Source organism: Trematomus bernacchii, unplaced genomic scaffold, assembly GCF_902827165.1.
Source record: "Trematomus bernacchii unplaced genomic scaffold, fTreBer1.1, whole genome shotgun sequence".
Classification (NCBI taxonomy): domain Eukaryota; kingdom Metazoa; phylum Chordata; class Actinopteri; order Perciformes; family Nototheniidae; genus Trematomus; species Trematomus bernacchii.
The window spans coordinates 5675776-5701800 of record NW_022987513.1 but is presented as its reverse complement, the minus strand read 5'-3'; the positions used below and the strand labels follow the sequence as shown (position 1 = coordinate 5701800).

Genomic DNA, 26025 nt, shown 5'->3' with positions numbered 1-26025 from the left:
TGATACTGGTGCCTTTATAGAACAACACAAGATAATATTGTCCTGAATTTGCATGAAAGTATGTTTGGGATTTGCTCTTCCTTCACATACACATGCCCCTAAAGAGACTATTTTAAGGATTAAAGCAGGCTATTTTCCCAATACTTGTATTGGCTACTCTTAAAATCAAAAGTAAATGTGCCTATGTAGTAGCAGGAACTTTAAAATGATCTCTACTTCGTCCTTTTTGAAACGTTGAAAGGCCTAAAAGCTCAAGGGTCTCCGAACAAATACAACGCTTGAGGTATGTTGGCTTTTATTTTGGAGGGAAATCAGACATTCGAACCGGATGTCGTTATATTTTGGTCGCAGTTTATTGGCTACCGGAGTTGGTGACTTCCTGAAACGAAACGGTCTGAAAAGTACACATCCATAATGAAGATGCGTTCGTTCTTACCTGCAGTTGCTGAACAGCTTTTCCGAGATATTCAAAAAGCATACCAGGAAACTTCCCAAAGTAAGACGAAGCTGGTAAAGAGAGATAGACCAAACAATTATTCCCAGGGGCAGTTTTAGTGGAAAAGTAGCTGTAGCATTACTAGCTTTAATATAGCAGAACGTGACAAACTCGCTTGACTATTTGAGCAAACTTAATGTTAACTTACCCTTGGTTAGTACGCCGTAGTTAACTTTACATTAAGTCAAAAACAGCTGTCGTTGTGTGCTTTACAGTAGCGTTCATGCAGCATTTCTAACATTTTAACTGTTTTATGATGTAGTTTAATATTTGGCCTGTGGGAGGCGCTGCTGGTACACACTTCTGTCACTGTACACTAGTTTAGGCTTACACACCTGAATAAACAGGGCTTTTCTCACAGCAAACACTAACAGGAAAGTACAGGTGTGTTCCTCTGTAATGACTTCCAAATGTATGTGTTCACTTCAAGGGTTCAAACCTATTTAATAGCAGACATTGGCTTGTTAGAAATCTCAGTTGGTTCTACTAATATTAACAAAGGTCCTGTTCTGTTTGTGTGTAATAAGTCATGACCTGAAGAAGAAGCAGCTAAGTGGAATTTAACCATCATATATTCTATAAGTTATAACTAGAGGTCTATCTTGTATGTTTGCTTATTGGGACGCTTAAATGAACATAATGCCATAATTTATGCCCTTATTTTCTGTAAAAAAAAAAAGAGGCTTATAAACAACATGATGACACTGTCTGAATCAACACAACAAACATTTTCGTTTCATCACATTCCTAAATTGTCACGCAACATTACCGTTTCTTAACACAAGTTGCATACAGTTGCCCTCGAAGTGTTTTTGTCGCCACACAACATAAAATATGGGAAGATTATGCCAAAACAAACCCACAACAAGGTTTTGTGTATATTGTCCATAAAGGATTATGTCCTACCAAGGCGTAAATCACAACTGCTATGCCTCATTGGGCTTTTGTTACCATTATTCAGTGGGTTTGGTCCATTTATTAGACAAACAAACTGAACCACTGAAACTTTGGCTTTATGAAGAGTTGGTTTATCTGTATACTGAAGTCAGGCCCAGGGACTCAACAGTAATGCAGGTTTGAAAAGTTAAGCCGCAGCCGTTTTACAAGACTCAATGCCATTTCAGCAGTCGTTTTCACCCGTATTTTCTGAAAAAGTCAGTAGACTCCAACCCATAACTGTCTGGCCTCTACATTGTTGTATCACTAGGAGTGGTAAACACATATACTAACAAGTAGCATTACCACAATGTAAAAATATGATGTAGTCTTAAGGTTCTGTTCTGTGTTGTGTATTTTAATATCAAATCTTTACCTTACACTGCAGGAAAATTGTGAATTTATGAATGTCTTCAAAACTGATTCCACCTACTAGATAAATAAGTATAATTGAAGTTGTATCACTCTTCAATCTGTCAATTTCTTTTAGTATACATGATCACACATTTTAAAATATGTTTTCATTTTTCTTTCTTTTGCAGTACCTGATGACCTGCTTATTGCGTAAGTATCAATTTCATCATTCCCATTATTATCAATTAACTTCCATCACAGATGTGAACCACAAAGCCTACAATCACTAACATCGTTTTGCAGGTTTTTTTCCTCATTTCTCACGGTAGTCATCTTTCCTCATCAGAGTAATGATCTAAGTTAAGTGCAGAAGCCACACTGCGGAGGATGAGAGGTGTTTTTTTTACTGTCTGGGTTTGCCAAAGTGATGTAACACTGAGACACAATGCCATGATGCTGCTTTGTGTCTTCACAGAGAAATGTTCCTGGCTTTCATAGTTGTTCAGTTAGTGAGAGAGAAGGTTGCTCACTGTCTGGGTCAACACGGCCACATCCTGTATGTCGGGAAGCTTTGGTTTAGGGGCTCTTCATCATTCTCTGGTCACACAGGCAGACATAATCCTATTTTTATATTTGTCTCCTGGTTTGTCTCATATCTGCCTCATGAGAAAGATATGAAGAAAAAAACAACAATATTTGTTTCATTCATTTCAGAAAGAGGGTGAAAATAGGTGCTGTGAAGAATGAATAATTGTAAAATAGATTTAAAAAATGTACAAAAAAAGCTTCAGTTTGGTTTAGTTTCAAGCTAAATAATTTGTTTTCTTCCATCTCTAGCATGGACTTTAAAGAAACTGTTATAGTGTTTGTCTTCTACGATAAATGAGCAAGTGCTTCACCTTAGATTCACAATTGTGAGAAGATTCAACAGTGATACAGGGTAGAAGTGATTGTTAAAGAGGCAGGTTCTGGTTCTTCTACTAACTGTGCCTGAAGCTAAAACATGCTTATTTAATTAGGAGCTCCACCGCAGGCCCTCACACTCACACACGATGCAATGTTCACAAAACAATTTCAAACTCCTACTCAGCAGTTTCTGTATTTATGCCATGTCAAATATCTGTCTGTGTTTCTTCCTCGTTCTTTCAGGCTGAAGTTTGTTTTCGGGCCGTGTGCGCTGCAGGCTCTGGACCTTGTTGACCAGCACTCAGTCACCTGTCTGTCATCTCCCAGTGGACGCAAAGCTTTCCAGGTCCGTGATGCTTCTGTCAAATCTGGCGCTTTTCAAACTGTACTTGCAGTTTATATACTACACATCAAATGGTTTGCATCCTTACAATAAATCATTACCATAATATATAAGTCGTTCCAACCTTAGTCACAAATTCAATGTGAGCAGGATTATATGAATCCCTTTGAATGAAACCAATGGAATAATCAGGATTGAATGCCCTATCTGTAAAGACAATGTGAACTGTGTCAAACCCACTTGAGCAGCTGATCTTTTAGTTTGAACCTTTTGATTCATGGTTTCATAAAAATACAAAAACAAGTCCCATCAGTCAGTTATCTTCCTTCAATTCATGTGTTCAACCTGTGGCACATCCATTAGTCAAGTCCCTGCATGCCTCACACAAACACACACTACACTACTGTGTGCTAATTGAAGCTCATTTAGCATGTGACACTTTATAATTGTATAATAGAAGCACTCAGGGGTGGATATTAATAGTGAAAAAAAGGTTTTGCGGTCTTGTATTGCCAGATATATCATGACATCGAGAACATTTAGATTTCCCTCCCTGATAGTAAATCCCCAGGGTACGATTTTTCACCCTCTCCTCAAAGTTAAAAGAGAAGAGGCAGCCCACTGAGGTTGTGGTCATTGGGACCCACATTTCCTGTAAACTCCTTCAGGCCCCTGCAAAAACAGATTTATAAAAGGAACTGTAGCTCAATGCAGCTAAAAAAAGACATGTTCTGTTCTTTTGGGACAGACAATTGTGGGCGTTTTTACTGTTTTATTTAGTCTAATTTCCTTAAGGTCTGTCTGACAATAGTGGTCAAGCAGCATATACTGGAAAGGCAATTGTCCATTATTATTCTGTTCTGGAAAATATTTTTCCCTTCCAAACTTATCTTGATCTGTGGTCTTATGTTTTATGGTTGTGGCTCTGGCTCTGGTTTCTGAAGCGTTTTATACTTTTTTGGTACTCAACCAACAACCAACTTTCACAGTAGAAATATGTAATACTGTATAGATACGTGTGTCAGATTTTCCAAATATGATTGGCGCTTTGTGATGTTTAGATTGTGAACAGTTAGGTCTGTGATTTGCTGTGTATAAACTGAGGTTTTAATGAATTGATTGAAAGTTAACTTGCTGCAACACTTCAGTTTCAACATGACTCACACATACAGACACAGACCGCCATTCACACACAGCTGTAGGTATATTTTAGTCTGTACAAAATCAATGTAAACAAATCAGTTTGAAAACAACACGTCTTACGATGAGTTTTGTGCTGCACTATCTCTCAGCCTGGCGCAGTGTCTTTGAGCAGTTGTCAGCCAACTGTTCTTAACTCATTAAGGTTTGTTTGCTTTGGTATTTGAATGCATTAAACAAACTATATATATATATATATATATATATAATATCTGTTGTCACCTTTGTCAACTGGGAGGATTTTGCTAAGCTGTTTTTTCTTGTTTAGCTCTTTATGCTAAGCTGAACTTGCTGCTAGCTATAGCTTCATATTCACTGTACAGACATAATTCAAATGTATCTTATTATCTAAATAGAGTGATTAAGGGGCTTCTTCTAAAAAGTCAAATAATTGTAACACGTAACAGAACCTCCCTTTAAATAATCCACTTTATTACAATCATTTGTTGTTTTGAAGTGCAAACTTTAAATGCTTAAGTCTTACACGACCAAGCATTGTTGACTTTAATTAGAGAGTAAATAGTCAGGTTGCATTTTTTAAGTACTCAGAATTCCAAGTGAAACATTCCTGATGCTTTGCTATCGTCATGTAGGAACAGGCTTTTGTTTTGGGAATGCCAGCGTCACCTCATGACTTAATTGGGAAGTTTTACAACATCAACAGCATGCTAATATATCACATAACGTTCTCCTTTCTCTTTGTTATAACTCTTGCTGGTTTATTTTTGGTGGCATTAGCAGTAGTGAGTGTTGCTCCTGTGATGATGGCAGGTCTGTTTAATGTTTGAAACGTTAGTGATGCATTAAGTGAGACCATGGTTTACATAGTGTCTGTTTGAATGCTGTCTCTAAGCCATGACAATAATATTTAGCTTTCCCCGCTCTCTGACTCTCAGATTAATCTTGACAGTGGGTGCTCCAGAAAGCAGCTGCTGGAAAACAACCAAGCATGCCAACCAGAACATGGCTGGCATGGCATGAAATGTAACTTAAGATAATCACAGACTTTAAAAAAAATGGAAGATCGGTGAAGATGCACCTCTGATGATCAGGCTGCATGTTTCCCCTCAAGTTGAATAATATTTGGAGAGCATCATGTGAAAGGAGACGGTTTTTAATCCTCTCCAAGAGAATGAAAGCAGTGACGTCAGTTCCTGAAGCAGTTGCTCATTTAAAAAATAGAGCCCGACAGTCATTAGTCATACACTGTCTGTGTGACGTGTGCAGGATGTGAGGGTAGATTTCTCTCATCAGATCATAAAAGGTCATCTTTATGGGGCCCTAATATGCTCATATTAGGTTCATATTTGTGTTTAGTGCTTCTACTGTGACATGTCTCCATGCTTTAATGTTCAAAAAGCTCTTTATTTTTCTCATACTGCCTGTGCTGCAGCACCTCTTTTCACCCTTTGTCTGAAACCAGAGCCCAGTCTTTCTCTGATTGGTTAGCTGGTCGGCTCTGTTGTGATTGGTCAACCGCTAAAAGATGTCCCGCCCCTGATAAGTACACTGCGTTGAAGTGCTATCCAATTTACATGCAAAAAAACCTACATAACACACTACAGGAAAGGGAAAACTCCCAAAACATATTAGGGCCCCTTAAATGAGTGTTCTTAGATGGTTTCCAGAAATTAAACCCATTTGTGGAATAAACTATATTCATAGACAATATTGAGTTCACGGGAAGTGTTGTGACTTGTGTGCCAATTTGGCAATGTGAGAGACATCTTGAAACATTGGATAAATCAAAAAAGATATGTTGTCCAGGCTCCTACTTCTTCAAAAGAAAATAATATTTAAAGAAAGAATGGCATTTAACCAATGGGATATTTTAACCATATCTCATTCTTAACATTCATTATCCTTTCACGTGTTATGGTTTGCTTTTAGTAAACAGAAGTAGTGAGTAATGTATGCCCAACAATATTAAAACTCCAGCTGTATGGACACCAACATTGTGTGAATAGTGTGTTTTGTTTTATACACAACTAAATATTGAGGTTGCTGTTGAGGACAGTATGGTGGTGCCAACATTAATTGATTAAGTTGTTGATTGTAATTTTTTTGACTATTTTCATCATTGATTTATAAAAAATCAAAGTTAAAAAAAAGCCAAATATTTGCAAACATCTTGATCACATTTGATAAATTAGCTATATTCAGTTGTACGTTAAATATCTCTAGGTTTTGGACTGTCTGTTGATCAAAACAAGACCTTTTTTAGAAAAGCATTATTGGATGAGCCTGTTTTTTCTGACATGATAAAAAGATATTCTATTAAGATATTCACAAATGTTCCCGATAATAGAAATTTGGCTAATGTTCCCATCCTTATATATGAATGAAGAGAACTTTTCAGCACCCTATATTTTGTTTGAAATCGTTGATAAGTCTCTGTTCCTGATCTGGTTTGTCTGTGGCAAACAGCAGAAATAAATGTATAAGGTGATGAGAGGGGAAGTAAGGATGCAGTACTAATGCAAATGCCTGGTTTTAAGATGTGGCAGTACTTCAATACACCTTCTCCAGGGGCATTACGTTTCCAAACCATAGTCCTGTGACAGGAACGTAAAACACACTTTATGTGGAAGGCTTTTTAGCACTGGAGGTAGTTCATCAGCACTCCCATGAGAGACAGGCAATTCTTGAAGCACTTACTGTATTAGTCATCCCAGTCTTTATACAGTGTGCTGGAGAACAGATGCAATGGGTGTGAGTCTTAATGGCTTCCCAGAGCTTTACACTTCCCTGAAGCCTTCTTAGTGGTGTGGAACCAGGGGACAGAGCGCCAGGACTTTGGACCGCCCTCTGTCTGCTGCCGACTCTCCCAAAAAGTATTCCTGTGTGAGCCAGCATTTCAGAGCTTTGCCGAGGCTTTAACTGTTCCTTCCGCAGCGACTGTCTGAATGGCTGATCTGGATGTATAGTGTCGTTTTGAGGGAGACCTGGATACCTGCCAGGCAGTGAAAGCCTTCAGTTTGCGGTGTGAGCTGTAGCAGAGCCACATAATCTATGATGACAGCTTACAACAAAAAGGCCCAGAGTGTGAGCTGGTTTTCAATAAACCTGGCTCTTTGGAGCAGTAGAGGTCCTTGGCTCGGTCTCCACAGTCGTACTGTTTCCATCCTCCTCCTGCAGTGCATGAAGCTTTATTCATCCGCACTGAGGTGCTTTAAGCCCATGCATTTGTCTCTCTTTATGTCTTATTTATAATTAAGTGTCACGTTGAAGACGTTTTTTGCTTTCGTAGGTCACAGGGAAAGGTGATTTATCCGAGCTCTGGAGAATAATGGAGCCAGCTTTGTCATCTTGGGAGGCATTAGTTATTGTGCAGTGTCAAGCTAATCCACAGACTTAATGTCCTCATGTGTCATGTGCATCAGGACGAGACTTAGATCACTGTCTATGGCTGGGAGTGAACTACGTACGGCTTGTTTAAAAATGCATAGTTTCTATCTTGTTTCCTCAACATACCTAATGTGAAATGATGTTGATGGTGGAAGCAACCTCAACCGGCTTTCTGTCACTTTTATGAAACATTAAAAAACGAGAGTCCACTCAAAATGATCAGGTTAAAAATCTGGTTTTCTGCATTAATATCTTAAATGTTATTAATACACATACTTATTGTTGTTATATGTTGTCATATATATGTGCACTTCTTTATGTTTGTACTAATATTTATTTTTAAAATATTTTTATTTTATACTTAAAAGGAGCAAGTGTTATGCAATCTAAATTACCCTCAGGGAATAAAGTATGAAGTATGTCTTACCATAACTGTAGTTGGGATATTTGAGATATTCCATCCAAATCAGTTTATGTGACGTGATAGCTTACAGCTGTGGTGTAGAAGACACTTATATCCCAGTAAAATACCATGACTTCTTACATAATGTGTGAACAGGGTTCGTCTGCAGATGACATCATCTCTAGTTTCATCTCTCTGCAGAAGACTTCATAGAGATCTTGAAATTATCGGAAATTATAACAAAAAACTTCTATCACTTTGACATTTGGCATTACTCTGATACAGTTAGTTGATTTAAAAATAGCATGATATAAAATGTTTTCTTTAAATTCGAGATGAGTAAACTAATAATAATAATAATAAATTATATTTTTATAGCGCTTTTCTCGGACTCAAAGACGCTTTACAGTGTGAGGGAGGGTAGACAAACAAGGACAGGCAAAAACAAACAAAAACAACAAAACAACTGGGTTTGATCCAGCAGTCATGGTTAAGGTTGTGGAGAGAGATAGAGGCGAAATGGCTGACTCCTTTCATGTCTCGACTAGCTGAGAGACATTTGGTATCCAGGAATGATCTTGTTTTTCTTCATGCCTTTACTGTCTCCACTGCTCCTCAGCGGCCACACGCACGACCAATAAAAACAGCAAATTGTGATCTTAATCGGTGAATCTCCTCCATCATAAATAAACCGCCCACGTTTGTCTCTGTCAATGATCTTTCAAATAAGGCCAATACAAGCATTGCCATATATTTACATTTGTTTTGCATTAATCTGTTGCAGGTGATAGGAGGATCGGGGCGTTTGTACACATGCTTTGTGTCCTGTCACTACTGCCCGTGCCCGGCCTTTGCTTACACCGTGCTGCGCAGAAATGAGGGCCCGCTGGTGAGTGTCCCACAGTGTTACACAGAGGCTCAACACTTTAGAGAATAAGGCTGGCAAGTTTAGCTTAAGGCCCGGACACACCAGCCCGATTTTGGCCGTCAGAGGCCGTCAGAGGCAGTCGGGCGCAGTCGGGCATTCGCGGCGCCCTACTCAGGTTGGTGTGTCCCGCACCGTCGTCTCTTTACGGCACCTTTTCACACCTCCCGACTTTCTCTGACCTCCCGCGGCCGATTAAACATGTTGAATCGGCCGCAGGAGGTCGGAGAAAGTCTGGACAAGCAATCACTCTGATTGGCTGTTCACACTACCGCTGCCTGCTGGTAAGGACAGTTATTGCCACTCGTCGACTGAAGTATTTGCGGTGTGTTCGTAGGCGGGCGGCGGAGGCGGGCGGTGGAGGCGGGCGGCGTAGCCGACGTAGCTGACGGAAAAGTCGGGAAAAGTCGGGACACCAACCTGAGACCAAAGAACGCGTACCGAAGGCGTCCCGACTTTTACGTCAGCTACGTCGGCTACGCCGCCCGCCTACGCCGCCCGCCTACGGGCGACTTTCTCTGACCTCCCGCGGCTCCTCAACATGTTGAATCGGCCGCGGGAGGTGTGAAAAGGTGCCGTAAAGAGACGACGGTGCGGGACACACCAACCTGAGTAGGGCGCCGCGAATGCCCGACTGCCTCTGACGGCCTCTGACTCCCAAAATCGGGTTGGTGTGTAGCCAGCTTCATGAGAATTTTCTTTTCTTTATGCATATTTGATCAGATTCTGATTGAAATCATTTTGTTACTTTCAGGTGTGGGTTGTTTATTTTTTTCAAAAAGGTATTGCAAAAAGGCATAGCCTACGTTTGTTTTTTTAAAGTAGGGAGGATAAAATAAGTTAGGGTAATAAAGAATAAAAGTTTCCCTGCTATTCGAAAAATATTTCACCTTTTCTTAATATTTCAGACACTACAACATAGAAATGCTATTTAATTGGTTATTTTTTAATAAACTAACCCTAACTACTTTTATAATTCTACATGATAGATTACATTTTTTTAAAGACTGAGACCGGCCTCCCCTTTTGGAAAAATGTGCCATATTTTATATTTAAATATAACATGCATGCAAATTAGTCGCTTTTCGGCGCCTCCCGCTGTTTTAACGCTGATTCGGGTGACCTGTGTAATTCGTGGAGAACCGACTCACGGACTGACAGCCAACTTCTCTCTTCAAAAAATGTTTAAGAAATCTAGACCGCAAAATAATTAAACAAGCGAGTCCCTGTTTTTCCTGGCCAAGGACAGGTTCCTTGAACACAACACGAGCGTAACGTGTCATCACGTGGTGTAGTGCTGACGGAGAGCACCGGAACGCCGCTCCAGCACAAATATTGCAGTACCCATAAGGAGCCGTACACATGCCGCAGTTTTTGCGTGGCTGTGTATTTAGTTGTAAGCCCAGTGGCGATCTGTTGTTATTAGCATCTGGTTAGCTAGCTATGCTAACGAATATAAAGAGCTTTTTCTATGACCAGGTCAGGTGGAAGAGAGCTCTCTCCTGACAGACTGAGAGGCTCAAATAACCTCAGCTCAGTGAGGTTAAGGCACACCTTGATATGATCATTATAGTTATAAAAAAACAAGAGACTAAATTAAAAACAGGTATAAAATACTATGACAGTAACAAAAAAGTTGTTAAAAATAACAAGAATTCAGTTTGAAAGGGGAGTGATTTGTAAAATATCCATAAAGAAAAATAAAATCTGCTTACAGGTCTGTTTAATATGGGTGTTGAGAGATGTATCCATAGATCTCCTAATTTTGCTCTCAAAGTGCACCAGATTGATGCTTTTAACTTCAACATTTAAAAAAAAATCTTCCCGGGGGAGCGTGCCCCAGGACCCCCCTAGAGGAGGTTAGGCCCCCCCCCCCACTTAAATCATGTTCACATGGATAGGATACTAAATACATTTGTACACATCTTGTGTCCATATCTTTCTGTTTTGGTGGTCATGCCACAACCGTGCACATGCATGCATGCATACGCGAGTCATGTTAAGATATCTGGATTAAGAGGTTACTTTTTCTTTGCACAGCATGAAAGGAAGGCGAAATTCAATAATTTGTACGGCCCTCGGAGGATGTTGTAAAAATTGAAATGGCCCTTGAGAGGAAAAAGGTTCCCCACCCCTGCTGTAAATAATAATAAAAACCCTTTATTTATAACTTAACATCTCTGTCTCCTATTGATCTGAGTATATTATAAAGAATAGCCAGTAATTGAAGCATTATATCACAGGCCTTTGTCAGATGGTATATTACGCTGTTTTGTTTCTGCTTCTAATAGTTCTCTCTTTTTTCACCATACGTGTGTTTGCATCCCTGATTCAAGCTCTTTAGAGAGACCTTAAAAATAGAGATTAACAAATAAACTTGCTTTTTTTAGTTTTAGAGTAGTGCCTTCAGATAAACCCTTCACCTTTATTCGGCCTGTGCTGGGAAACGCAGGTCCCCAGAATAACCCTGCAATAACTCTTTCTCCCATTTGCAATATCCACTTCAAACAAGGCCAAATGGGTTATAAACTTTAAAAAATATATTTAGCTCATAACTTTTTTTTTAACCCACGTGATGACACACACGCTTAACACATAGAGGCACGTACACAATGTTCTGCATATGCTAACTCTATATGTACACCAACCAACAGAAGTACACATCCGCTATACATTGTTAGTACAGCAGCATAGTTACTCTCTGCGACATTTCACAGCCATTGTGTCTTGTCAATCATGCGTGTATCCTGGAGAAAACTGCAGCCCAGGCAAAAGTGTAAAAAAGCACCCGTTGAAATATGTGTAACAGATGTAATGTGGTCAGGTTATGTTCTGGTCAGCGAGGGGTGTCTTTATCTGACCGGCTGTTGCTTTAAATACTGCGTCAAGCATCAGGATAAGTTTATTCCCTGGAGGATGCTGCTAAAATCAGTGTGAGAAACAGAGACCATGGAGACTCCCTATGAGTTCATCTCTGAAATCATTCCCCATGAAAACAGACTGAACTATTCACTGCCTCATCAAACTCTCCTGCAACTTTTAAATCTAGGTAGATGGAGTTGTTTTGTGATGTTGCATGTGTGGAAGCTACGATGCAAGATAAGGCTCATGGTGGATCAGATTTTCAAGAGGAGAGCAGTATCATTTTCAGGATCATATCTGTATTTTGTGCCTCTACTGTGACATGTTTAAATGCTTTAATGTTCAAAAAGGTTGTTACCTTTCTCATACTGCCTGTGCTGCAGCACCTCGTTTCACCCTCTGTCTGAAACCAGAGCCCAGTCTGCTCTGATTGGTTAGCTGGCCTGCTCTGTTATGATTGGTCAGCAGCTTAGACATGATTCGCCCCTCAGCCTGTACAATGTGTAGGAGCGCTTGCCAATAGAAGCCAGAGTGTTACATTGTGATGTCACTATGTTCAGAAGAAAACAAATGAGTACAATGGAGGCGTTTCAGGCTGGGGGGGAGTGAGAGAAACTGCCTCTGGAGGGAACTTTGGGATTTGAGCCTTTGCAGACCGTTTACATGCACAGAAACCGATATAACACACTACATGAAAGGGATCCCAACAAGGCGTCCTGCAAATCCAAAGTTAAAACCTTATAAAGCTCAAGAGAAGAGACATTCTCTCAACAGTCCTCCCCCGCTGGAGCCATCCTGTTACTTCAGGGGCACTGTAACTTCCAACAATGCTGGATAAGGCAAAACATGGTCCATACGGCTCTGACAAGTAGGTCAGATGTCAGATAAAGGAGCCCCCCCCCCCCTCCTACAGCAGACTGATACACAGAGTCTACAGGAGAAGGTAGTAAACAGACCTCTGTCCTTTCCACCACCCTCTGCCTCATTGCTTATGTAGGAACACTAATCCACAGGCATGTTAGTGTGGAGGAAATCTCATTTAAAATGCATGGATAGGCTGAAGGTGGAAATAAGTCAATGATTAACATGTTGATAGTAATGAGAGGAGTGACACATGTTCACTGACTCGTGCACACGGATGTCGAACTGCAGGGCTTTGTGTCATTTAGCTACAAGAGTTACGTCTAATTTAACACACACCGTTAGGAAAAGAATACACTCATAATAATCAATGTGATATAAATATTAGATATACTCCTTGCAGTTGTAGCTAATAACTTGTGTTGAGGTTTAATCAGTGGGGACATTTCCAGCAGCAGCTCCTCTCTAGTCTGACTTGAAATTACCAAAGTGCCATTCTTCACCTCTGTGCCATTTATCACACTGATGTCCAATGACTGCTCTTTTGTCCACAGTGTAAACACATCCTGGCTGTGTACCTGTGTCAGGCCATGGCTGTGACACAGCAGGAGAGCGTGTCTGATCCGCAGATGTCCGCACTGCTGAGTGGGACAGCCCCTCTGTGACCCCCAGGTATATTCAGTACTACCCCTAAAGAAAGAGAGCCGATGTTCTCAACCTACACTTTGGGTCTCTGCAGAGGATCGGAGGACGGGAACACAACTGCAGTTTATACTCTTTAATTTGTCTCTCTGTAAGACACCAGATATTTCATTTTTTTTTAAAGAGTTTCTTCATCTGTTTCTCTGGAAACTACATTTTTTGTGAATATGTACAGCTACATTTTTTTTTAAAAACCTGAAAAATGTAATTTGTAAATATAAATCGTATACATTTTAGTAATAAAAACTCACCTTTAACAATATAAACATTGCCTTTATTAACAAAATAATTCACCATACATACAGATTGCATTATGTTAAATAGCGGTATCAGTTGTAGTTTAGTTGGATGAAAGGGAGAAGGCTTGACCACAGTGGATGCTTCCTGATTAGTAACGACACTACAGCACACTGACAGGAACTCGGGAATGAAAGGCAGGAATGTTGAATTAGATCAACTCGGTTTTGTCTGTCTCACATTTAGAATCACAAAAGAAGGCAATAGTTTGACATCAATCAATAGCTCGTAGAAAGCCGGACACCTACAGTACTTATTGTTTACACAACAGCGACAGTAATACAACGTTACAGTGCAGTTACAGTATAGATGTCTCCATTGGAATGTACTTACACTTTGGCACACTCCTGTTTTTAGCCCTTGAAGTTAGTGAGAGGTGGTACACTGGACATGTGGGGGGGTATAGTGAAGCAGTGAAGTCAACACCAACACAACATGGTTCAACAGCGCCAATGAAGCACACCAAATGAGAAGTACGGGAAAATGTCAGTGCAATGTGTTTTTTCATTTGTGTAGTGATGGCTCTCAGGTGACTAAGTTCACCCTTTTTTTCTGTCACATTACAAATTCACAATACTCCCAGCAAAACTCTGCTGTGCTCTGATTAAATTCACCAAGACCTTTCTGGGTGATTCATCAGCTCTCGGCTCTGTCTCATAAGCTCAGCCACACCCCCCTCCAAAAAAGAACTAAAGCATCAGGTGCGTTAAGGTTTGACTCGGTGCTGCAGCTGTGTTTCCTCAAACGAGTAACCTGCATGCGAGCACCTTGCAATAAGAAATAATGTTTCCTCTCAGAGAACAAATCTTTCGTATGACAGGCATATTCGGGTGTAGGTATAAATAAATTCAAATATTCAGAAAAAAAAAAAGTCACATCTGGTCTGTGTTGTAATAAGATTGATGCAACCTTTCAAGGTTCTTCTAGCTAATTCATGACTAATAAACTCAGGGAATACTCCCTTTTTTTTATTTCCCATTTTTGTTATTGCATTACATCCCCCTTTTATTTCAGGAATTCAGGATTGAGGAATTTGTGTATTACTTTTAATGGCCATAATACGCCGCCATACACTTGTGTTACCTGCTCTCTTTAAAAAAAATGATATTATAGGGTTTTTTGGGGGGCTAAACTAGACCAATACAAACCCATCTTTGCTAGTGTGGAAGAGTTACAATTGTGTGCCTTAGCAGTTTGATTAGTCCTCAATACAATTCATTTAGCTGTTTTTTCAAGTTCAGCTGATCTCAGGTCAGTGAGTGACTGCAGCAGCTTGTGGAGGACAGACTGTGCTAACAGGACAGAGAGAGCCTGAGGATCCCAGCTGAGACTGTCTGGCTTTGAGAGTGAAGGGGGGGGGATGTGAGTAAGTGACATTCATATACACCGCACTGAATGATGTAAGCCATTACATGCATGTGCAACAGAAGCTCTGGTAATACATCTGTATCTAATTTGCATTGATTGAGGTATTTAGATTTTCTATGCAGGGATACACTGCCTGAGCTTTTGCTTTCTTCACATGAGAGTCACGTGAAGCAGCTCTGGAGGTGTGTTTGACTAAATTCCTTCTTGTATCTTGGGCTGAGTCAAATCATCCTGTTTATTTAACACCCAAAACTTTGTCTTTCTCTGGCTCTCAGGGGTCACTCGATTATTTTGGGAAGGGAGATGATTCGTGGGATAAGCAGAGCAATTAGGCATTTTTTCCCTCTTCTTATTTGGTTTGAGGCCTTTTCCAATATGTGTTTTTGTTGTGGAGTATTCCCTCAGGCAGGAGAAAATCAACACTGGTGCGAAGTTGAAGCATCTGTTCAACAACATTTCTGCTTTATAAAGATATTTTGTTCTTCATTCTGTGGTAACACTGTATTTTGTTACTCAGCCTATCAAAAGTATTTGTTTAATTTCAAACGCTCATTACTTTAGATTCAACAATTCCTGCTTGTCTTTAGTTGTTTATCAGATGAACTTTTAACAGTATTCCACCATACAGACAAACCTAACAAAGTAGCAGTTGAATTGTTGAATCTCGACTAATAAGCTGTTGAATTGTTACAAATCTGTAGGCTGATTATCCAAATGTAGTGTTACCCTTCTTCTATATTTAGCTTGTGATGGTCATGAGCATAAAATAATCTTCAAACGGCCACAAAGCGAAAACAACAACAGATGTAGTATACCATTGTACCTCTCTAGGTCCACGAGCACAGATATAGCCACACAACATTTTTTGATCTCTATATTCTCATAAGATACGGTCTTTTAATAAATAAATTAATAAACACTGTTGACAATATAAAATAGCAGGGCATTAAAGGTGTTTGGAGTTGAAACGGAGTGGATTCAGAATGATAAATAGCATTATAGAATGTAGTTTGGATCCTGTTCACAGTCCTACAAATCCAGTTAGCTTCAACATGTTTTTCAAAAAGAATCCTTCACAATACAAGGGTTACGTAAGACTCGCCATTCAACATTTCACTGATTGACCGCTGATTCATAAATAAATATCCACATTCAAGGCGCGTCTGTCATCAGTTCATCTTCACATATCATCCCCTTGTTCTGTAAACATTATAGACCTCAGTGAGAGTCAAACGCTCTATAGCAGAGGGTCGATAGTCATGTGGATCTGGTCTCTGTTGTGCCTGCTGCCGTTGGAGCTGTGGTACAGCTCCTCCCTGCGGCACAGGAAGTATCGGGACAGGATTTTCCGGAAGGTGTTCCTGAAGTCCTGGATGCGGTAGGCGTAGATGATGGGGTTGACCGCGGAGTTGGCGTGGGACAGAAGGATGGCCACGTTCATGACGTGGGCGGGCTGTTTCAGGGCGTAGAACAGCGTGACGCAGTTGAGGATGTGGACGGGCAGCCAGCAGACGGTGAACAGCCCCACGATGATGGAGAGGGACTTGGCGGCGCGGATCTCCTTCTGCAGCAGCCCGTGGTGGTGGCTGTCCCCGTTGCCCACGCACTTGAGCTCGATCTGCCTCAGCTGCTTCCTGGCCACGGTGAAGATCTTGATGTAGATGCCCAGCATGATGAGCAGCGGCGGCAGCACGCACACAAAGAAGTTAAAGTAGACCATGTAGTGCATGTCCACCACGCTCTCAAAGTAGCACTTGAGGTGGCAGCTCTGCAGTAAGTGTCCCCCCCGCCCCCCCAGGCTGGCGTTCGTAGCGTTGTCCGCCACAGAGCTGTTGCAGCTCGAGTACTTCAAGTTCCATCCGAAGAACGGGATAAGGCCAATGACGAAGGAGAGGATCCATAAAATAGCGATGATCTCTCTGGCGGTCTTTCCCGTCATCAACTCCTTGTACCTGGAGGAAACACAGCAGAGGTTAGCGTCTAACATATGTTTAAAATGTTGAAGATTCAGTCAAATATCTCTCAAAGTAGGCTCTTGAGATCAAGTTCATCCCAGGTGAAACAGATAAAACAATGGGTGTGTTTCCTTTTTTTGTACAATTTTACAACAGGAATATTAACCCATGTGCTCTTTACATTCCTGCATCTTAAATTATTTTTCTCGAAGTATCAGCATCCCAACATGATTAAAGCTAGCAGATCGCTATTTCTAGAACTTGGTAACTTTTAGTAGGGAAACATATTTATAGTATTAATATTGTGATATGAGACAAATTGTTCTCTTAGATTTCTTAGAAGGCTTTGATAGAGAAGTTGTGAGAGTCTTGAAAAGGATTTGAGACAAACTTCACACCACATGTTTTGGAGAAGAGCCCACAGAGAACACTTCTTTTTCTTGCAGAAAGTGAGCTGGTGTGGCCTTACTGACACGACACATTACTCTTAAAGTACCTCCAGCTGTGCAGCAGAATGCACATCGGGCTAATAATGGCCGAGAATCTGGCAGACGATAGAAATGATTAAGTGGGATGGTGACTCGCTGTGACTTGGTGCATTCAAGTGTTGTAAGAAATATCGTCCTCTGTCTTTTTTTTGTACTTTTTAGTTTTTCCAACCACACAACAAAAGATAATAATCCCTTTCCCACAGCATCGTCAACACGAAGCTTTAGCCCTACATTGCAGTCTTCTTAGTTATTTGAATGGAGCCAGTCCGGGGGGGGGCAGCAGGACTCTGACAAAAGAAACAGCAAGAGTCTAAATCCAGGTTATCAGCACAGTGAGGCTGCACCAGTATAATGTTGTATTAGTTTAGCATGTTAACATTCAACGTCTGCTAATTAGCTCTAAACACAAGGCACAGCTGGGGGGACCGCCATTAGTTTAGCAGGAATGGTTCATTAGAATGTATCCTTAGGGTGACATGAATGTATGTAACAAATGTCATGGCAGCCATCCAATAATTGTTGAGGCTTGTCTGACAGACTGACATGACCGTCTATGGGGCCATGCTGCTAGCATTGCTAAAAATATACACAGTTAACCACAAAACCTCAATAAAGTACAAATATAACAGAAAGGGGTCAGAGAAAGGGATCGGCCTCAAAGCCTGTTGGTGACGAAAGCTAAACAGTTCACTTTAATATTACTTTAATGATGTTTGGTTTCCATGTTTGATTTGAAGATGCAACACTTAACATCTCAATGATGGACCCCACATCCTGATGGAGCTCATTGGTAGCATGAATGCACCACGCAGACACAGACATCTCTAAGCTGTTGACCAATCACAACAGATCCGGCCAGCTAACCAATCAGAGCAGACTGGACTCTGGTTTCAGACAGAGGGTGAAAAGAGGTGCTGCAGCACAGGCAGTATGAGAAAAATAAAGAGCTTTTTGAACATTAAAGCATGGAGACATGTCACAGTGGAGGCCACAAATATAAATATGAACCAAAAGATGAGCATAATGTCCTCTTTAAATGTTACCCTTGAGAATATCACCAGCTGCTAAATGAAAGCAAGAAACTTGCCGCTATCTCTTACAGTTTCTCACATCCTGTGTTGCACAAACACCAAAAATAAAAACACATGCCTCCCTTGGGGTGTGAAGCCGGTTAACACGTTTGTGTTTCCGGTATGTGCAGATACTGTAACTGGGCCTCACAGTATATATATATACAGTATAAAGACTTGAAGAGGAGAAATGAAACAGCATTTTGACACTTTTACTCTGTAAACTTTGTAAGTGCTTTTTGTAGTGTGATGCCTAAATTGTGATACCTGTTTAATCTTGTGTTCTTCACTTTGGATTAACAAGTGAATATTGAGTGTTACATTTCACAATGTTTTACATAAAGCCATCTCCTCACTAAAATATGATCTGAAGTTATGAGCGGCAGGTACACAGAGGCAGCTCTGACTCACACACACGTCCTCCTGGCCGTCCCCATCATATGCACAGCGCTGCTTAGAAGTGATTCAGGCGAGCGACCTTATGGTAATGACTCACACATGGTGACACACACACACACACACACACACACACACACACACACACACACACACACACACAGCAGCCTGAGCTGGAGGTGCCACAAATCATCTGATCTCTACAGCTGCACAGGACATCCTCACACCATATCAGTTATAATCACAATCAATTATAAAACGTCATTAATCCATTAGTTAATGATTGAATAATCATTACTCTATTAAGTAACTCTTTTATATTGATCTGTCATGTCATTTATAATTCATTAGCCATTTGTTTTGAACAACTCGTTGTGTATGATGAATTAGTTATTTAATCATTTCAATGTTAATGATAACTGTTTACTTGCTAATTAAAAACGATGTATTATCATGTTGAAGGATAGGTTCACATTTTAAAGTAGGCTAAACAATATTTAGGCTACTTCCTAATATGGATACTCGGAGAGTTATTGGTCGCTTTAATAAATTCAGTTGTTTATCAATGGTGGTCCCTTTAAAATTCAATTAAACTAAGTTATAGGGAAAAGTCCACAGTTAATAGTACAATGGAGGACAATTGAATGTAATAACTCTTCCAATGTACATGTAATTAAGTGGAAGTATTGTAGTAAGACAGGCTTAATTATGTAAAAAGTGGAGGCACACTGATCTTTTAAGAATCATTTGTAAACTTGTATTAATAATGGTGAACTATAGTTTATGGCTGAAGCACATAGAGTATTTGCAGAGTTCCTTCTTGTAGGCCCAGTCATCACAACACAGTCAGTCTGCTGTTTCACTTCACTGCGCTGATATCACCGCTGCAGACTCTCACATCATTAAACAAAAGTGTTGAAGGATCAGACATAAGAAATGCAGGAAGGCAACAGGCCACATTACCACAATGCAAACGGTTCATATCACCTCTCTATCCCCTTGCTTCCTGTCCTCGTAAATATTTACAGCCAAATAAAAAAGAAACAGAAAACAGTGTTCTGCAGAAACGAACGCTATCAGTTAGCCATAAATCATTTGAGGATAAGGTCAGGCTATTTCAAGTGGAAGAATTAAAAATCAACTGTATTTCATTTGCTCAACAAGTTAAATATTAATTCTTAAATGTACATAGTTGTTCCACCCTTCGCCATCCACATGAAAAAAAACCTTTCATTGGGTCAGTGTAAATGTGTTGTTATAGATGTATTTCTAACCACAATATAGTATACTGTCTGGTTAAGTTAGGTGCAGATAATACTGTGTTTACATACAACTGAATGGAATTGTCACCCAGTGCAACAGTGCTTCTCTTTTCTCTCTTTTTGAATGTTTTTTGAAAACGTAGTAGTTCTGTGACATTAAGGTAAAGTTTATATTTATATTGTTGGCCTGGGATTCTTAATGGGATTTCTATCAAAATACAATGAAATAAGGCAATTAGAGGCTGCAAATGCAGCCAGGCAAAGAGGAAGTGGGTTCAACGAGCCGCAGTTCCCTCAGAATTAGATAGCTGTGACAGGAAGCGTGTGCCATCAGGGTTTCAGGTGCGGAGAATTTGCTAGTAAAATGAAAGCCATGTTAAAGGAACAACACTTAATCATTAGTGTAGAGCTGCTACGATTAGTCCACATATTGACCAGAAAAGTACTTGCTAACTATTTTGAAAATCATTTGAAAGTAATTTGTAATGCAAAAATGGCTGAAAATGCCGTTTTATTTTAAGATGTTCTACTTTTATATAATTTTAAGTGAATAACTTGGGGTTTTGGACTGCCAAGACACATTTAAAAACATCACACTTTAGGAAATGGGATGGACATGTTTCACTATTTTCTGACAAAAGGATCAACCTAAAAGTGATTGGCAGATTAATCGATGACGAAACATATAAGTTAGTTGCAGCCCTAGTTCAGAGCAAAAACAGCCTGCTATAATAACTGTAATATTCCCAACAGTCAAGTATTCATCAGTGGTGTGCAGCGGGGCCTCTGTGCTGCGCCCCCCCGCAGGGAGGTGGGCAGCCTGCCCCGGGGGCCATGAATAAAACAACTCAAGGGAAGCTTCAGAGCTCAGGATGACCTCGGCACATTTCCACACCTTCCTCTACGTCTCCCACTCCCCTATGACTGTCCATCACAAGTACAGCCGGCCGCACAGGGGCCTGTTTCCCAGAGGACCCAACTCCTGCCCCCCCGCCACACCCGCTCTCTCTGTGGAGGCTGAATGGATTAGTTCTGGCATGACGACAGCCCGCTGGCATCCATCTTTGTTTTGCTTTCTTCCCCTGCTCCATTCTCCATACATCCCCTTCTCTTTCTATGTCGCTGTGCTTCCGCCTGGGGCCACGGACCCCGGCAGGGCCACACACACTCTGAAACATCCGCTGCCCTGCTTCACACACAGTCTAACAGGTGACCGTTCACACTCACCAGTGAACCACACAGACACACTCCTCTCAGTGTGGGGCTAACAGAGCTACGCAGCATTTATGTGAGTTTTGCTAAGTCGCATCACATGGTTAATAAAAGCTCTCAAACACAGTTCTTTATTTTAAAGCAGTCACGGTCCAATTAAGATGCAAAAATTGTTTAGACAGAAGAGAGAAAAGTAAATAAGGATGTAATCTCTGTGTGGCTCCCTGGGAAGTATGGACGTGCTTTCCCACAGTGCAACAGTGTGTCTCGCTGTCAAGAAGCTCAACAGCTACACTGGTCTCATTTTGATCCTTGATGACTAAAGTGATAACTCCAAATCTATTTTTGAAGTATTGAACCCCCTGTAGGCTAGGTAGTTTTCTTTCTCTTAGAAAATAGTGGCTGTCGTCAGCTTGGTTTCACTACAATAATATAAACAGTTACAACTTCCTGCAAATAGTCATCATAAGTGTAGCATATTAGGCAGATTTAGCCTGCAACAAATGATTGATTTATTTTCAAATAATCTGTTTTATATTTTAGGAATCAATTGATTGATCAGAAAATGGTAAACACAATACAGATCAGAGTCCAAAAGCCTAGGATGACGTCTTCAAATGTCTGGTTTAGTCAACAACAAGTGAAGAAACTGATTGTATCAAATTGATTATCAAACTCAACTGATTGGTTATTCGATGAATGGTAACTGCTCAACTTTCCAGTTCAACAGCTCTTAATGTAACACTCTCAGTGGCTCTAGCAGACATGAGGACAGGTGACAAGTTAAAGGAAAAATACAAGTCCTTCACGAAAAAGTGAAACAAATTATCATTCGACATTTCGGGACATGTGTTTTTCTTGACTGACTCTCATCTCTGTCAGTTAAGTATTTAGTTTAAGTGGGGAGTCTATTAGCATAGCTTAGTTTAGCATAACAACTGGAAGTATGGGGAAATAGCTAGCCTGGCTCTGTCATAAGCTCAAACACACCCTGACATCACCTTTAAAGCTCACTTACAAACATGTCATAAGTAGTTAGTTGTATCTGTACATTATACATGGAGTTACTTGCTGTCACTATTTTAGCGAGTCTTACTTTCAACAGAGAGAAATATAACAAAAGTTAAAAAACACAATATATTACATAATATTGGAGAGTTTAAGCGGTGCTGGTAGGCGGACTGTGTTGCTGTTGCCCCTTGTTTTGTCTTTGTGCTAAGCTAAGCTAACTGCTTCCTTGCGTTAGCTTCCTGTGTGGGGGTGGTATCAATATACTCATCTAAATCAGCAGATGTTGACGTTTAGAATTATTTTTTCAATATCAATGGATCAGATGTTTTTAGTCCAGCCATAAACACAGCGTTGCCTGGTTCTTCAACTCTTATACTACTTTGGATGTTTTGAAGTGGGGTTGTATGAGGTACTTATCCCTACTCAGTGTATCACCTACGGCAGATGGTGGATCTCCCTGTTAGGAGAATAAATTGAGCACCATCACAGAAGTAGAGCATTTTACTAATGTGGACAGGGGCAGCAGCACAACATAAACAATATCAGTATAAGTGTAAGCTTTATTTAGGATATTTTAACTGCTTTACTTTGCTGTGAGCCAGCCTGTTCCAGCGGGACACTGAAGGAATTATTTAGCTCTCTTCAAAGCTTCCAGACTTCATTGACAAAAACAGTCATTTTACCTTGCAGACCATGGGAGGTGCGGGTCTACTGCTGCCCCCATCAGTGAGGTATTTGTGCTATTTTATGACACCCAAAATAACCTACCATACTGGACGTCATTTACTGAAGCTAAATCACCGACAATTGTTGAGTACCTCATTCAACCCCACTTAAAAAAGTGTTATTATTGTGTAACAAAGCAGAATGTATACAAAGGATGACATTGTACCACACCCATCACCACTCCATCATTTGCTGAAACAAAGACAGGAAGAATTTTAAACCATGCATTAATGTATCATTCTTACTTTTCCTGTGCACGCTGAGGCAGGCCTGATGGTGGGTGGGGACGACCCTTTGGGGTCTCTGATGTGTTAAAGGTTATTCGAAAGCCCCCGACAAGGACAGAGGGACAAACAGCAAGAGGGTTTTTTTTTTTCTCAGAACAGCAAACAAGGGAAGACGGGGGCTCGTAGAGAGCGTTGAGTGGGTGGGCAGCTCTGTCATCTCCAGGGGTTTAAAACATCTGGGTTCAGCCTTTCACTTCCACTAAAACCATCTGTAAAAACACTTTCATGTGATGGCCTGCAGACCGGCCAAACACTGTGGACATGTAATGTGAGCCGCACACACACTCTGGCTTTATGATCACGTGTGTGTGTGTGTGTGTGTGTGTGTTGTGATGCTGGGCTTTCAGGGGAAACTATCAAATGTCATTTTCAAAAACCTTTTACAGAGAATGTAACAGGCGTGACCCGTGTTTTCTGTCCTCATTTGGTTTCTGTCTGTGGTCAGAAATAGAATTACAAATGGGGACTTTACATACGACTTGGTTGGTGGGGGAACATTTTTTTTTTAACATGACTAAGTGTCAAACTTTCCTTTCTTGCCAGCGTATGAGTGTAATGGAAATGACAGCACACCACAGCCCCATGGCAAGAACAGGCAGCAGAACCACAACCAAGAGCCCACAACAAATCACAGCAGCCGGTGCCGCCTTTAAGAACCAATCCAGCACACTCTGATATGGCGAGAGGCCAGAAACAACAGGGACAGACTGATAATAAAGCGTGTATTCTTCAATTCAGGGAAGTATCCAGCAGCAGTGCCGCCTCGGGGGAGCACGGTGGCCTGAACCATCAGGATGAATGGACGTGACAGAGCCAGGTATCGATCCGCAGCTCCCACCCCCCTGTGCCGCATCAAACACAAGTCAGATCCCTGCATCTTTTAAGAGCCGCAGGAGGAGAATAAGAGAGGAACTGATGGATGGAAGGCAGCGGTGGACAGTAACTAATTACATTCATTCAAGTAATGTACTTAAGTAGAAATTAGAGGTGCTTGTGCATTACTTATGTATTTCCATTATATGCAACTTTTGACTCCACTACATCTCAAAGGGAAATATTTGTATTACACTACATTTATCTGACAGCTTTAGTTACCTTGTAGTTCCAGATTAATAATGCACAATATCAACCAATAAATAATGATTGAAATACCCAGCATGTAAATCATTCATCAGTCATTGTAATGAGCTCCATTTCTACAAGCTGCAACAATGAAATGAAGAACCCATTATGGCATCAATAAATATGATACATAATGTAATATTCTGAAATATGCCCATGATGGCTGTTAAGCTTTAATAATTAAATTACAATCTAAGCGATGGGGATACATTCCACAGTCGTTTTAAACTGTATTAATAAAATATAATATCGATATCTTTACTTTTGTGCTAAAGGTATATTTTGAATTGTGAAATATTATGAAAAACGTTTGTATTTTACAAAAGTACAACTTTAAATGCATGACTTTTACTTGTCAGAGTTAAGACTTCTTCTTCCACTGTGTGAAGGTGGCAACAGGTAATCTCTTTAGATGTTCAATCACAGGTATAAACCAGTTCAAAGTGTTTCTCTAACATCACATACAATCAATCAATCAATGTTTATTTATATAGCCCAATATCACAAATGTTACATTTGTCTCAGTGGACTTCACAGTTACGGAGGTATTATCCGCGTATCAGTCCGCATTTAGATATCAATCCGGCTATTTTTACATGAGGCATTAAGCTGCACAGGAAACTGATTCATGAGAGCACAGAGCAGATAGCCTACTCATCTTCCAGGACCTCAATTCAATTATTTTCCATAGGGGACACATGCCAATATTTACGGCTCTTCCTTAATACAGATAAGGATGAAGAGATGTCAATGTGTTTTAAGCTTATTTGGCACACAAGGGATCACCTATATTGATCTGAGGGAAAATGGGTGTTAATGAGGGTCTTTCTCCATCTTTACCTTTATCCTGTCAGATGGGGAAAGAACTTTAATCAGCTAAAAAGCATTTTCTTAATAAATCCACACTAGTAATTAAAAAAAACTCACCTCAGAGAAATGTTTACGGCCAGATATCTATCAATAGCAATAGCAAGAAGGCTGAAGATGGAGCTCTGCGTCAGGACCAGGACGAAACAGGCCAGGAAGAGGCAGCCGTAGAATTCCAGGTGGATGCCGATGCTGATGGTGATGGCAAAGGGAATGGCGAGGCACCCCACCAGAATATCCGCCACAGCCAGGGACACCAGGAAATAGTTGGTGGCGTTCTTCAGGGTGGTGTTGATCGCGACAGCCCAGCACACCAGTACGTTGCCGAATATGGAGAGAACCGCGATTACTACTTCAATAAAGATGTAATACAACTGATCCATGTCAGCAAAGTGTGTTAGAGGACTAAAAGCTGCAGGCTGATTTCAAAAACCCACAAAAAAACACCGCTTCTAATCCCAGAGGAGCAAAGAAGTCTTTCTGCTGTAATCCAGGAGTATTCCACAAGTGTGAGCTGCAGAGCCAGCCATCTGTTGGGAAGAAAGGGTAAAAACACCACAAAGTTGACAAAAGCTGCAGGAGCTGCGTAAACATGCATCCACCCTGCCCACGCCTGCTGCAGGAG

At 40.6% G+C, this 26025-nt stretch overlaps 2 protein-coding genes across 3 annotated transcripts; one reads left to right on the top strand and one right to left on the bottom strand.

Moving 5' to 3' along the window:
- The first annotated feature begins 381 nt into the window (after positions 1-381).
- Positions 382-24498, top strand: zswim7 (zinc finger, SWIM-type containing 7). Of its 2 annotated transcripts, none has more exons than XM_034114493.1 (5): positions 382-496; positions 1975-1996; positions 2936-3038; positions 8771-8875; positions 24150-24498. In XM_034114493.1, the coding sequence occupies exons 1-5, from the start codon at positions 415-417 to the stop codon at positions 24207-24209; spliced, it is 372 nt and encodes a 123-aa protein (XP_033970384.1). In that variant the 5' UTR covers positions 382-414; the 3' UTR covers positions 24210-24498. The 2 variants fall into 2 exon arrangements, with proteins under 2 accessions (XP_033970384.1, XP_033970374.1); XM_034114483.1 differs by lacking the exon at positions 24150-24498 and adding an exon at positions 13189-13581.
- On the bottom strand, positions 13589-26025 carry adora2b (adenosine A2b receptor). The gene is made up of 2 exons (XM_034114473.1): positions 25461-26025; positions 13589-16953 (listed from the first exon to the last, which is right to left on the bottom strand). Exons 1-2 carry the CDS (start codon positions 25781-25783, stop codon positions 16239-16241), a joined length of 1038 nt encoding a protein of 345 aa, XP_033970364.1. The 5' UTR covers positions 25784-26025; the 3' UTR covers positions 13589-16238.

What these genes read in the sequence shown, in the direction of transcription:
- zswim7 (XM_034114483.1), top strand. Translation starts at nt 415, where the DNA reads ATGAAGATGCGTTCGTTCTTACCTGCAGTTGCTGAACAGCTTTTCCGA. An exon ending in ATACCAGGAAACTTCCCAAA is followed by an intron (nt 497 to 1,974) that starts GTAAGACGAAGC and finishes TTTCTTTTGCAG; the next exon opens with TACCTGATGACCTGCTTATT. An exon ending in GTGGACGCAAAGCTTTCCAG is followed by an intron (nt 3,039 to 8,770) that starts GTCCGTGATGCT and finishes AATCTGTTGCAG; the next exon opens with GTGATAGGAGGATCGGGGCG.
- adora2b (XM_034114473.1), bottom strand. Translation starts at nt 25,783, where the DNA reads ATGGATCAGTTGTATTACATCTTTATTGAAGTAGTAATCGCGGTTCTC. An exon ending in GCCGTAAACATTTCTCTGAG is followed by an intron (nt 16,954 to 25,460) that starts GTGAGTTTTTTT and finishes TGTTTCCTCCAG; the next exon opens with GTACAAGGAGTTGATGACGG.